This window comes from Glycine max, chromosome 17, assembly GCF_000004515.6.
Source record: "Glycine max cultivar Williams 82 chromosome 17, Glycine_max_v4.0, whole genome shotgun sequence".
Taxonomy (NCBI): Eukaryota; Viridiplantae; Streptophyta; class Magnoliopsida; order Fabales; family Fabaceae; genus Glycine; species Glycine max.
The window spans coordinates 41,374,400-41,388,504 of NC_038253.2; the positions used below are offsets into that span (position 1 = coordinate 41,374,400).

At 36.8% G+C, this 14,105-nt stretch overlaps 2 protein-coding genes across 4 annotated transcripts; one reads left to right on the forward strand and one right to left on the reverse strand.

Moving 5' to 3' along the window:
- Nucleotides 1-3,710: 3,710 nt before the first annotated feature.
- Nucleotides 3,711-5,998, forward strand: LOC100786772 (thaumatin-like protein 1). 2 transcript variants are annotated; one of them, XM_006601292.3, is made up of 3 exons: nt 3,719-3,935; nt 4,043-4,715; nt 5,327-5,998. In XM_006601292.3, exons 1-3 carry the CDS (start codon nt 3,869-3,871, stop codon nt 5,529-5,531), a joined length of 945 nt encoding a protein of 314 aa, XP_006601355.1. In that variant the 5' UTR covers nt 3,719-3,868; the 3' UTR covers nt 5,532-5,998. The 2 variants fall into 2 exon arrangements, with proteins under 2 accessions (XP_025982185.1, XP_006601355.1); XM_026126400.2 differs by lacking the exon at nt 5,327-5,998 and having other exon boundaries at nt 3,711-3,935; nt 4,043-4,719.
- A 2,325-nt stretch (nt 5,999-8,323) lies between these two features.
- On the reverse strand, nt 8,324-13,216 carry LOC100819942 (HSP90 superfamily protein). Of its 2 annotated transcripts, none has more exons than NM_001357388.1 (15): nt 13,032-13,191; nt 12,821-12,941; nt 12,585-12,738; nt 12,354-12,434; nt 12,143-12,254; nt 11,932-12,058; nt 11,711-11,849; nt 11,079-11,196; nt 10,738-10,937; nt 10,406-10,621; nt 10,143-10,308; nt 9,804-9,942; nt 9,555-9,705; nt 9,018-9,422; nt 8,324-8,932 (listed from the first exon to the last, which is right to left on the reverse strand). In NM_001357388.1, exons 1-15 carry the CDS (start codon nt 13,096-13,098, stop codon nt 8,684-8,686), a joined length of 2,445 nt encoding a protein of 814 aa, NP_001344317.1. In that variant the 5' UTR covers nt 13,099-13,191; the 3' UTR covers nt 8,324-8,683. The 2 variants fall into 2 exon arrangements, with proteins under 2 accessions (NP_001344317.1, XP_006601356.1); XM_006601293.4 differs by having other exon boundaries at nt 8,469-8,932; nt 9,804-9,939; nt 13,032-13,216.
- Between the last annotated feature and the right edge of the window lie 889 nt (nt 13,217-14,105).

Sequence of the window (14,105 nt, forward strand, 5' to 3'; positions counted from 1 at the left end):
CCTATGACGATGTGTATTATAAATTGTGGCAATATTAAGGTTGAGGTATTTATATATGTGTATTTTTGGTAAAAAAAAAAAAACAAAATACCTCTTAATGAATCCGATGACAATTATTGTAGGGGTGAGGGTCACAACTCACTCTTTGAGGATTCACCTAGTGAATGTGGTGGTGGGGCCGCCACTGTGAGATATGGGCTAATCTCTAAAGGACACTCACGAAACAAGATACAAGTGCAAGGCCGTGTAACGCGCTACCACTGATTAGAACCTAATTGAACGCCAATATTGTAGGGGTTGTGTACTAAAGTCCGGTTAAAGAATATGTAGTTCAAGACAATCAAGTCACTACATTTTTCTCGGATGGAAGTTCATAAACACTAGGTATAAGGCTCAAACCCGGAAGGTTCCTTATACCGAAATACAATATCACATGCTCTTTCTCTTATGTTTTTATACAAATTATCTTTTAGAAAATATACTTTAAAATTTTAAATTATGTGGGGGAATGTTGGTAAATATTTGTGTTTTAATTTAAAATTTATAAATATATATTAATTCTATTTTATAAAATAATATTTATTTTAGATTCTCTTAAGATTTTATTTTAATGAGTCAAACTAGTTTGTTATATTTGTTGTGACAATTGTATGTTAGTTTTCCAACGGTCATATTTCCAACGGTCATATTTTGTTGTTGCAAAATGCCTATATATATCTATCTCCTCCTTTCTAGAAATGACAGACTGAGAGCTCTGGTTTCTTTCTGCCTAAAATTTATCTCTTTCTTTTCTTATACAAAACTTAATTTTTGTGAGAGCAAGAGCATTGGTGTTCATAAGGTTCGGGGATCCTTTCGCTGCACACGATCGGAACCAACGGGTTGTCGTATCTTGGGAGAGGAGCGCAATAAGAATTTCTTACCCGTGCAGTGGGGGCGTTTTCTCTCTAAGGATAGCGTTTACGCGCTTCAACCCAGGCTATATCTTTCTTCCATTAATTTATTTTTTTGTGCTTATTGTATGTTATAATGCATTATTCATGTGCTGTCAATTAAATTTAATTTGCTACTGCTATTTTGTTATTTAATTCAAGACTGTGCATCTTCTTCATATTTATTTTATTTCATTTTTTCCAACAGAAAATACCCTGCCCACTTTTTTTTTTTTTTTTTTTTACATTATTATCTTATAAATTGTGTTAAGGATGAAGAAGGCAAAGTCTTAGTGCATGAAAAAGATATCAAGGAAAGGTGGAAGGTGTATTTCCACAACTTATTTAATGATGGATATGGATATGATTCTAGCAGTCTAGACACAAGAGAAGAGGACCGGAACTATAAGTACTATCGTCGGATTCAAAAACAGGAAGTAAAGGAAGCGTTGAAAAGAATGAGTAATGGTAAGGCGGTGGGGCCAGACAACATACCTATTGAAGTGTGGAAAACTCTTGGAGATAGAGGTCTTGAGTGGCTCACCGAACTCTTTAACGAAATTATGAGGTCAAAACGCATGCCGGAGGAATGGAGGAGAAGCACGTTAGTGCCAATCTATAAGAACAAGGGGGATATACAAAATTGTGCAAATTATAGGGGAATCAAGCTCATGAGTCATACCATGAAATTATGGGAAAGAGTGATCGAACGGAGATTAAGAAAGGAGACTCAAGTTACTGAGAATCAATTTGGTTTCATGCCGGGAAGGTCGACCATGGAAGCGATTTATTTATTACGGCGGGTGATGGAGCAATATCGCATGGCCCAACAAGACTTGCACTTGATTTTTATTGACTTGGAGAAAGCGTATGATAGAGTGCCTAGAGAGATTTTGTGGAAAGCTCTAGAGAAGAAAGGGGTTAGGGTTGCATATATTCGAGCTATCCAAGATATGTATGATAGGGTATCGACTAGTGTTAGGACACAGGGTGGAGAGTCAGACGATTTTCCCATCACAATTGGTTTACATCAAGGGTCAACCCTTAGCCCCTACCTTTTTACCTTAATTCTGGATGTCCTCACGGAACAAATCCAAGAGATAGCGCCGAGATGCATGCTTTTTACAGATGACATAGTCCTCCTTGGAGAGTCGAGGGAGGAGTTGAATGAGAGGTTGGAAACTTGGAGACGAGCTCTAGAAACACATGGCTTTCGCCTAAGCAGAAGCAAATCGGAGTATATGGAATGTAAGTTCAACAAAAGAAGGAGGGTTTCTAACTCAGAGGTGAAAATAGGAGACCATACTATCCCTCAAGTCACACGGTTTAAATATCTTGGGTCTGTAATACAGGATGATGGGGAAATTGAAGGGGATGTGAATCATCGCATTCAAGCAGGATGGATGAAATGGAGAAAAGCATCGGGGGTGTTATGTGATGCAAAGGTACCAATCAAGCTAAAGGGAAAGTTTTATCGGACTGCGGTAAGACCGGCGATTTTGTACGGAACAGAATGTTGGGCAGTCAAGAGCCAACATGAGAATAAAGTAGGTGTAGCGGAGATGAGGATGTTGCGGTGGATGTGTGGTAAGACTCGACAGGATAAAATTAGAAACGAAGCTATTAGAGAGAGGGTTGGAGTAGCGCCTATTGTAGAGAAGATGGTGGAAAATAGACTTAGGTGGTTTGGGCATGTAGAGAGAAGACCGGTAGACTCTGTAGTGAGGAGAGTAGACCAGATGGAGAGAAGACAAACAATTCGAGGCAGAGGAAGACCCAAAAAGACTATAAGAGAGGTTATCAAAAAGGATCTCGAAATTAATGGTTTAGATAGAAGTATGGTACTTGATAGAACATTATGGCGGAAGTTGATTCATGTAGCCGACCCCACCTAGTGGGATAAGGCGTTGTTGTTGTTGTTGTATTATCTTATAAATTGTTATATATAATAACTCTGTTGACTTTAATAATAATTATATTAAACAAATATTACTGACAGTTCTAACATATATATCTTTAGTACTTTAATTATTTTTGTACTATATATGCTACTTATTTCGATATTACTCTGATTAAAAAAAAACAAAAGAAAAAAAAAACCACTGAACTATGAAGTGAACTCATCGCATGTCTGCGCAGTGTTGTTTCCATCATTGGAAATCATGGGCATAAGTTTGATACAATTGACAATATAGAGGCAAAAGAAAGCATCTTTATACAGTACTGCTTCCACTATATATCTAGAACAAAGTACTGTGTTTATTTTGTTACAAGTTAAACATGTGTAATCAAATACATGCAGCTAGTTGGCCACGTTGAAATTTAGGAACTCAAAGCGTTGCGTGCAATGCAAATAACAGCAAATGAACACACGTAGCAAAAATCTGATCTGAGTTTCTTGCCTGAAAGAATGAAAGATTGAAAAAAGAGATAGAAGAATCGAATCCGTTATAGCCACTATCAAAAGTTGGTCCCCCGATTTCAAGAGCCCCCAAATGGTGAGATTAACAGTAATTAACTAATTATACAACTCCCTTTAATTAATTGCACAGTTAGTTTTAGCATCCATATACTTTGCCCCTTTTATACGTTGGTCCAATTAAAACCCAATCCATTAAGAATATAATTATGCAACGATTGGCATACTCTTCTAACTATCCCCACTCCGCAGTCAAAAACTAGATACAGATATTTATATTCGAAGATCTAATATATATACCCTTTAGCTTAACCTTTTACGTATCACTCGACAACTTATAGTGGGTTTTACTCCACCTAATATTCCGTTATAAATTAACCTATAGTATATATATTCTTTACAATCCATCTTGGACATCTCTTCTCATGCATGGGCAGTGGAGCACAATACTCTTCTCTTCCAGCATTGTTTCTTCAACCCAATCACTTTCATTAATCAACCACATTCCAAAATCCAAATGGATTCCATGGCTCCCCATTGCTTCTCCATACACATTGCTCTCATCTGGGTTCTCCTTTGCCAAGGTAATTAATTAATTCATCAATTCATTCTTCATTCTTCAAATTTTCTTGCATAACTTAATATTCTCAACTGGTTACAAACTTGATATTATCCACCGGATAATTAATAGGTGCATTAGGAGCCACGTTTACTCTAATCAACAAGTGTGATTACACTGTGTGGCCCGGGATTTTGGCCAATGCAGGCAGCTCCGGATTGGACTCAACCGGGTTTGAGCTTCGACCCGGTGGGTCACAGAGCTTCCATGCCCCACCCAGTTGGTCCGGAAGATTCTGGGGCCGAACCGGATGCAATTTTGACCCGAACACCCAACAGGGTAGCTGCACCACAGGGGATTGTGGCTCCAACCAAATCCAATGCAACGGCGGCGGGGCAAGCCCACCCGCCACATTGGTGGAGTTCACAATCGGGTCGGGTACCCAGGATTTTTACGATGTGAGTCTCGTTGACGGTTACAATCTGCCTTTAATTGTGGACCCCAATGGCGGTTCGGGTACGTGCGGATCCACCGGGTGCCTTGCGGACCTGAACCAAGGGTGCCCGAATGAGTTACGGGTCGCGGACCGCAGCGCGTGTAGGAGCGCGTGTGAGGCTTTTCAGAGTCCGGAGTATTGTTGCAGCGGCGCGTATGCCTCACCCGCCACATGCAAGCCTTCGGTATACTCGCAGATATTCAAATCCGCGTGTCCCAAATCGTATAGCTACGCATACGACGACGCTACGAGTACGTTTACGTGTACGGGAGCTGATTATACAATTACATTCTGCCCTTCAACCACAAGGTAACCATTGTTCTTTGTTCAGTACATGCATCTCACTATTAATTTAATTTGTTATTTGTTTCCTTTCTTTCTACTTTATTTTAATTTTTGCTCAAAATAACGATTCCAATCGTTGATTGACACTTTCGGTTGTTCATGTTATAATATAGTACAACCGTTTTATTAAATTTGGAATGACATGGTGCTTGCTAACTAACTTTTTTTTCTTTCTTCCAGTTATAGTGTACTTTTAGTGTGGCACAAGTTAAAGCCTAAACTATATTTTGCTTGTGGTACACAAAAAGGAAAGAGGGTTGAGATTGCGCTAGGTTTCATGGAAAATAAGAAGCATAGTAATACCTCAATCACAATTGGAATCTATTACAAGATATTTTAATTGGATCATTTTGTTGTTGAGATAAACATACCAAAAGAAATAACATAAAGAAAAATATATAAGGTTGGTTGGATGATTAAGAAAAAAGAAAAAGAGAAAAAAATCACCAATTGGATTCTTTCTGTTAACAAAACTTAACTTTTCTCGATAGAAAAATCAAAAGAAATAATATCCCATTTTATTCTAACAATCTTTTTTGCATTGAATTTGACTTCTTTAATTGTGTTATGTGCAGCCAAAAATCGGCAAGAGATTCACCGGCTCCTCCTCCTCCTTCTGGAATTGGGTCAGAAACAGGGACAGGGGAGATGCCATTGATAGTTAACAGTCCATGGTTTCCCAACTTTTTCACTGGACTATCATCAAAGTCTCACCCTTGCTCCTTGTCATTGATTGCTACTGTGACTATGCTAGTATTCTTTTCTTTGCAATACTCATAGTGCATTATTAATACTATTAAAGGTTGTAGGTGACATTTTTTAGATTATTAAATCTCAAGGTACAAAACCTCAGCATGTTAACTTGGAAAGCAATTGCAATCAGAATCTCGTGAACCCACCAGCAAAAGGGACTTTTTGAGGCATGGATTGGCATTATTCAAATAGAGAGGTGATGTAGCGCAATATGAAAAGTAGTGTTTTCTATGCTTTGCTTGACTTAGAATCAGAGTAATATAGGTTGGTACTCTACTGGCTAGCCAGCTTTGCGGGTATTTGAAGCTTGGTACCATGTCATTTGGGTTGGCAAAATAATGGGATTTGCAATTATAATGTCTGGCTAAGAGACACTACCACTTCTTGCTCTTGCTGATTTTAATTAAACACACTCGGTTATGTTCAAAGGCACGCAACTATGATTAAACAACTCAATGATATTGTTGTGCTGCTTCTCATTTTTTGAAGCAGTAGAGTACGTTCTTTGAAACCTTTATGCTCTAATATGGATTATTTAAGTGTTGTGCGTTTCAAGTTTTAGTCTCATTGAGATTTGCTGTGCTTTAATTTTTGCTTCCCACGTTAAGTTAGGCTTTGTGAATTGTTATCAGATCAGCCGTTTTGGTTTCTTAATTTTTAAAAAGATAAATATTGCGATGTCTCAATCAACACAATTTTAATATAATCATGCATCTAGTTGGATGTACAGAGAAACTGTGCAAACATGGGTTCAATCATTTTTTTAACATGTTTGATTTTACATTAGCCTTCTGTTTCAAATGTGATTTTAACATTAACATTAATTCCAAGTAAAAAATGTTTTGAGTAACTTTTATGATGAGGAAAAAGTTATATTAAGTTTTACTGTAAGTCTAATTATAAAATATTTTTTTTTAAACGTAAATTACCTTACTATAAACTTACTTTAATTGGAAAATTATTTTACAAAATTAAATAATCTAAAATCAAGTTTACAAACGTTTATGTAAAATGCATACTATATTTCAATGCGGTTATTGCATATAAGCATGAGTGAAGAAGAAAACTACGAAACTATTCATTAAATTTCAGAATGAAAAAAAAATTAACTAAAAATAATTAATGAGGTTGTGAGAATACTTATTTTATATCTTTCCACCTACATTACTGTAGTACGAGGAAAAAAAACAAACTATGATAAACTACACATTGTCTTGTACTTTCATCCTTTAACTAATTGTAGTTTTTCTCATTGGTTAAACTCCTAAATTTCATTATTTTTAAATGTATCAACTTTAGTACTTTTATGTTAGTATTGATGATAGTTATTGTTTGTTTTACATATTACACATTTTTTATTTGTTAGAAAGTCCTCTTATAATTGTAATCACTTTTAATTTGACTTTATTGTAAATTATTTGGAGATGTTTTAATTAGGAATGTGTTTAATCTCACATCACTTAAAAATATAATTTAAATAGAACTTATAAAGTTTGAACACTTATTATCTTATAAGCAATAAGATGATTTTTTACCATTGGGTTAGACTTTTATTCTAAATTTTAAGATGATTTAAAGAGTACGATGACCAACAAAAAGATCCAGTACAAGAGAAAGGTTAAGAAATTGTGATAATATTTTCCGTCATCAATCATTAGTCTTAATTGAGGAGAAAAAACAATAGAAATTAAAGTAAAATAAAGGGTACAATTTCCAGCTCTTTTTTATATATCAATACTCATATTCTAGTCTGCAGTTTTTTCTCTACAAAAATTATGTAACAAAATATTCTCTGTTTTTAACGTTTTGAAGTTGATTTCAATTAAAACGCTACGTTTTTAATAAATAAAAAAAAATTGCTTTGAGTAATTCGTTTGGCCCAAATCAAATTGAAAACAAGAAAAACTATGCTGAAAAGTTGGTTTGCACTAGGCCTAACCAATTAGATTAATTTATAGTGCATCTTTTTGTCATGGAATCTGTGCATCTGATCAAGGCTCCTTTCTCAGTCTTTCCTTTTCGGTGCCGCTTCCATCGAGCAACGCCACCGGAGACGATTTTCGGTGGCCATGGTATTTTCTTTTTCTCTTTTACATGTTGGGTCTAATTTCTGATTTACAGGTGGTCATCGTCGGGTCTTCTTTCCCACAACCCAATGCACCACCGTCACTCCGCGCCCACCTCGGCGCCGGAATCGTGCCCGCTGTTAGGATCAAACAAGAAGAAGGAAATGGACAAAGAGACGGGAGAGGAACGACGCCGCATATGGTAAACAGAAATCACCACAATAGTGTTTTACATTAGTTCCGACGATTCACCCTCGGGTTCCACGTGGTGCGTGATGGCGGTGGGCGTTGAATCCGACATGGTAGGTATACGATATAACTATGCATATTAGATAAATCCGACGGTTATTAATAATGTTGCCCTGTGCAAGACCACATGTGGCACGTCAATAGTATAGTATTATGAACATTAATAAGAAAAATGCCAACCATTCCCTTTATCCGTAAAATGCTAGATGATAGCCATCGTAATCAAAATCAATCGGGGTATGCTATAATTGGTCATTAAATATACGAGTAATATTTTATCATACTGTTCTGTTGTTGAGTAACCTAACACGCATAAGCATCAAGACAAATTTAATTAATTCATCTATCTGTAATTGCCCTCTCCTGCCTCAGGTTCAACTTGAACGACAACTGCGAAGGGTGAACACTAACTATAATATAGCCCTTCTTCCTCGAAGAAAAATAGGGTAACACTGCCAATTCAAATCTTATGAAAACAACGCTGCAACTTGTAAAAGCTATCCTGTTGAAATTCAAGAGTTTATTTCGGCCTTTACTCATTCTAGGAGTGGGCAATTATTTATAAACCCATTACCAGGAGGACATTCATGATTTCAATTAAGGGGCGCTGCACTGCTGCTAAAAATAAAATATAAAAAAGACAAGCATATTTTCTAGGAACTTGAACATTGTGTTAAGACTGATATGGTACGGCAAAATTCCAAGGGATAGTATGATTACAGTAAGACTAATGTTCTCCTTTAACAACTTGTGAAATAAAAAACTCATGCTAGAGAAGGCTTTTACGGTCTATCTTAAAGCTGAAACCATGAAAAACAAAGGGAACCGACAGCACCGTCATTAAATAGTGGATGTCATGCAAATCTACAACTCGTCCTTGGCATCATCAACATCACCATCATGAACCGCATCAGCTTCAGGCTTTGAATCACTTTCAGCCTCTACTTCGGTGTCATCTTCCTCCTCAACTGTTGCTTCAGGACTGATGTCCAAGCTGGTCTTAACTGAATCATAAATACGGGAAGCAAAATCCTTGGGATCATCAAGCAGGAAGCCACTTTCGAAGAGTGCGGTCTGGTACATCAACTGTGCTGTATGTTTCACACCCTCATCCTGAAAAGTAAAGCCGATTGTGAGTTAACAGATAAACCCCAATTGAGTTGAGGAAAGAGAGGCCACAGAGAAAATTAGAATGTACCTCAGGGTTCTTTACTACTCTCTCTCGGAGCTCCTTGATAATAGGGTGCCTAGGATTGACCTCAAGAACCCTCTTGCCGCGCATGTATGCTTGCTTGCTAGCATCAGACAAAGTTTGAGACTGCATGATTCTCTCCATGTTAGCACTCCAACCAAATTTTGATGTTACCACTACACAAGGAGTGTTGTCCAATCGGTTGGAAATCTTCACATCATCAACATTGTCTTTGGAAAGAGCAGTTTTCCACCACTTGGTAAGGTCCTTGAAGGATTCCTTCAGTTCCTTGTCTTTTGAATCTTTCCCGAGTTTCAAACCCTCCTTGGACACATTTTGGAACTTCTTGTCTTCATAATCCATCAGGTATTGCATCAAGTATTCATCAACTGGATCCGTGAAGAAAATAACCTGTAGGAAATTGAAAAGAAAATACGCTTAGAAGACATTAAATCATCACCCCTCAGCAGAATAGAAAGGCTAATGTTTTTAGAGAACAAAATAATAGAGCAAATAATAAAAATCAAACAATTTAAATTGCACCTCAAAATTTTTCTTCTTAAGCCGCTCAAGGAATGGAGAGTTTTCCAGTTGTTCTTTGCTGGTTCCAGTTATGTAAAAGATATCCTTCTGCCCAGCTTTCATTCTAGATATGTACTGATCCAGAGATGTCAATTTACCCTCAGACTTGGTGCTGCAAGAGTTCCAAGTATCAGCTAAATTGTTAACTAATGGAAGTGAGGAAATAACACTACCACAAGAGTTTAATAATTACATGAAGAAGTAATATACCTCTCAAATCTGAGCAGTTTTGCCAAACGATTTCTGTTGGTGGCATCCTCGATGATACCAAGTTTAATGGATTTACCAAACTCATTCCAGAACTTGGAATATTGACCTTTCTTCTCATTATTGTCAGATGACGTATCTTCTGTGCATCAATATTTAATATTGATGGAAGTACAAAGTCAATGAACAGAATTTAAGAAACGCCTCTTACATTATGAAAAGGTATGACAAAGCAAACACAACAAGACAAGTATTCTAGACTGATACACGAGTTCTGGTAAACCTTAGCCCATAAAAAAATAGGGATTCCAACAGATGAAACTCATAATTATTACACCATACCTTTCTTTTCTTTGTCAGTGGACTCATCAGGATCCTCATCAGCAATCCTACGGATCATATCAAGGGCTTTCCTAATAAGTTTCTTCTTGATTGTCTTTAGACTACTATGTTGCTGAAGCATTTCTCGCGATACATTAAGTGGCAATGTGTCAGAATCAACAAGACCCTGTTCCCAACGTCAAAAGTAACATTTATTAGCAAAAATTATTCTGATCATCATAAAATATATTTTATCTGCAATAACAAAGCACAACAATTCCTACCAGCAAAAAGTTTAGGTACTTAGGCAACAGTTCATTAAATTCATCTGAAATGAACACACGTCTAACATACAACTTCAGGTTGGATTTGTTTGCGTTATAATAGCTCTCGTATAAATCTTGAGGTGCCTTAGGTGGTACAAACAGGACTGCCTTGAACTCGACATCGCCCTCAGCAGTGAAATGACTCCATGCTAAAGGTTTCTCATCACTGAAATCCTGCACAAAACATAAATCCACAACTTTATGAATATTAACAAACTCAGAGTGAAGTGAATTTCACAATAAATTCCCTTGATATATAAGGAACAAGCATGGCAAATTGGCAATGCTACCTTGGCAAGAGAGTGGTAGAATTTGGTGTATTCTTCTTCTGTAACCTCCTTTGGATTCCTCAGCCATATAGCTTTCACATCATTTAAAAGTTCCCATTCATAAGTTGTTTCCTTCACCGTCTTTGTCTTGGGCTTTTTTTCTTCGTCTTCACTTTTATCAGCATCTTCATCTTCGCTTTCCTCCTTGGAGCTGCTTTCAGCTGTTAAAGGAATAAAATAAGGTAAGGATGACAGTTCAAATTACCATAACTAAATAAACAAGAATGAACAAACACCAAAACAACATGTTGAAACAGGATATAAATGGAGAGATCCAACTGAACTCTTAAAAACATACATACATGAATCCTCTTCATCACTGGAATCATCTTCATCAGCGGGAACCTCCACATCAACCTCTTTGCTTGCCCAAATATAGATAGGGAAGTTAATAAATTCAGAGTATCTCTTCACCAATTCCTGTGAAAAAAATAGTTGTTAAATCATATTTAGCAAGAGATTGACGTCTTTCATATTGAGAGTAGATATTGACAAAAAAACGTATATTAAATGAGTTTTATCCTCTCTCTTTTTCATATCCTTTTCATTGCTATAAAATGCATATTGAGATTTGTGTTAGTGCTGCAAAATCATAATCCAATTACTAGTAACTATGAAAAGTTAATTTAACTAATGAGAACTCAACTTTCTCACAAGTGCAACACTCAATAGAAACCCTACTTAATATTGCATGTTTATCCATCGGAAATCAATAGCATAGCATGTGTCAGCACTTGTCAAAATAAAGTAACAGGCACCTACAAGATAAAACAAATTTTCCCCGTAGAGAGCACCTATACTTACAAGCATGAGCATATATTAAACTTTAAAGTAAACGACCCCTAAGTGTATACTTATGTGAAGGAAACTAGAAGACATGAAATTTTAAACTAGAAAAACTTATAATAATTAAGGTAAATAATTTGGTGCATACTTTCAGTTTAGACTCCTGCAAGTACTCCCCAGCCTCTTCCTTGAGGTGTAATCTAATCTCAGTTCCACGCCCTAGAGGTTCATTCCATGTATCTTCTGAAATTGCAAATGCTCCATCAGCTTTTGATTCCCATACATACCTGAAAACCGAATAATTTTCAAGTCAGATAGCTGGGTTACAAGTCAACAAACAAAAACGATATCAGGTCCAAAAAGACTTACTGTTTATCATCATTATTCTTGCTAATGACTTCGACATAGTCAGCCACGAGATAAACAGAGTAGAAGCCGACTCCAAACTGCCCAATCAGATTGAGATCTCCACTTGTTTGCATCTTCTCAACAAATGCTGAATTAACACAGCTCCAATTAACATCTTCCCAACCACATTACAAGCAAAAACTACTTCAGCAATGTGCCACAACATACATACCAGAAGTTCCAGATTTTGCTATTGTCCCCAAATTCTTTATCAAATCCTCCTTCGTCATACCAATACCTCTGTCTCGAATTGAGAGAATTTTCTTTTCCTTGTCCAACTTAATCTGTAGCACCAGCATGTTTTAGTTTAGTTGCAAAACAATAAAGCACCGCCGGCATTGTTTAGACTGTCTTCATAATAACCAGAATTTAGCAATACTAACCTGAATATCAAGCTTGGTGTTATCACCTTCTCCCAAAACGTCCTTATCCGTGAGGGAAAGGAACCTAATCTTGTCCAAAGCCTAGAATGCAAGCATCATTTGTCATTAACAATAACACATCGTTGGAGTTTGGATGAAAATTTAAATGCATGGATTTTCAAAATGTAAACAAGCATATGAATAGATGTAGGTTTTAACTCAAATAAATAACAATAAAAAAAAAACGCTTACATCAGAAGCATTGGAAATCAACTCTCTGAGGAAGATATCCTTGTTACTGTAGAGAGAATTGATGATAATATCCATAAGCCGTGACACTTCCGCTTGGAACTCAAACTTCTCCGCATTGCTCCGGAGAGATCTCTTCGAGATCGACTCCGACTCCCTTGCAATCACAACAACACGCGTGCGTTTAGACACCAGAAACAAGAGAACAATAGAAAAAAGAGAAATCAAACAACGCACACCTCTTGACGACATCTGAATCGGTGGAAAGGCCATGAGGCACAGCACCGATCTTGTCCTCCACCTTCGGAGGATCTACAAGCTCGTCGGAATCTCCCTCGGCATTCGCCTGAAACTTTCGACCTACAAAACGAAACGTAGATCCATAAACGAATTCGAACAACTAGAACAACATGCGTAATACGTAGAAGAGTGAATTGTGAAGTGGCATACCTTGATCTGCAAAGAGAAAGAGGAGAGAGAGAAGAAGGAGAGCGGAAGCAACCGTCCACTTCCTCATCGCAGTGCTCAACAAACTAGTGTTCTAGTAGCTTCCACCACTGAAGAAGAGATCCGTTTAGTTTGGATTTTGATTCTCTTTTAGTTCATTTGATTTATATATGCCTCAGCTATAGGTTTGCCCGTGTTTGTTACGGGGGGAGCTTCATTCCTATGAAGACCTCCGTTTTGCCACCGTGGATCATCCAACGGCTACAGATCTAGTTTATGACACGTGGCTTGGTTTTATTGGCGTCTTGTCTTTCATTCGACGTGGAGATTGCGAGTGTGGTGGGTGGTCCCACCAAACGACTCCAAAGCCCAAGTCTACCATTTTGCTCATTTCAAGTGTTATCTTCTGCGCCTCTAATACGGCAGTTTCTTATTGGTTCTATTTTTTCTTTTTTACGTGGAAAAATCCAATCACTTTCTATTTGTTTTTTTTTAGTGTTTATTTTCTTATTCAACTTTTAGATTATAAATCTACATTTGTTTCTTTGTCTTTGATAATATACAGATGAAGATGATTTTAAAATTAGGATTTAAACAACAATAGAAACAGTAATCATAAAGGATGAAAGTAAAATTAACAAACATGATGAAGTGTAAGATAAATGTTTGTAACGATGTTAATAATGTTAAGTGATATTTTATTACTATCAAAAATATTTTTTCAGAATAAATATATGTTATTTGTGAAAGACATCTCTGAAAAGGCTTGGTTCCAAGGGGTGTACTCTTTTAATAAAAATGGAAGGTGTAATAGCAAGTGCCGAAAGGGGGTAGTGGAAATACCCTGGCCCCTAAATTAGATGACTGGACCTTATCTATACCTATACGACTATACCAAGCACACATAAATGGGCTCAAGTAGCTAGTGACAAAGAGACGTTTTCATGGGCCGAAACAAAAATTAAATAAACCAATAGAAACAAGCAAAATGGGTTGCGTATGTAGTGAACAGAGGAAGGAAAATGGTAGAGAATAGAGATCATGTCTATGAAATTAATAATGAAATAATTTATTGCT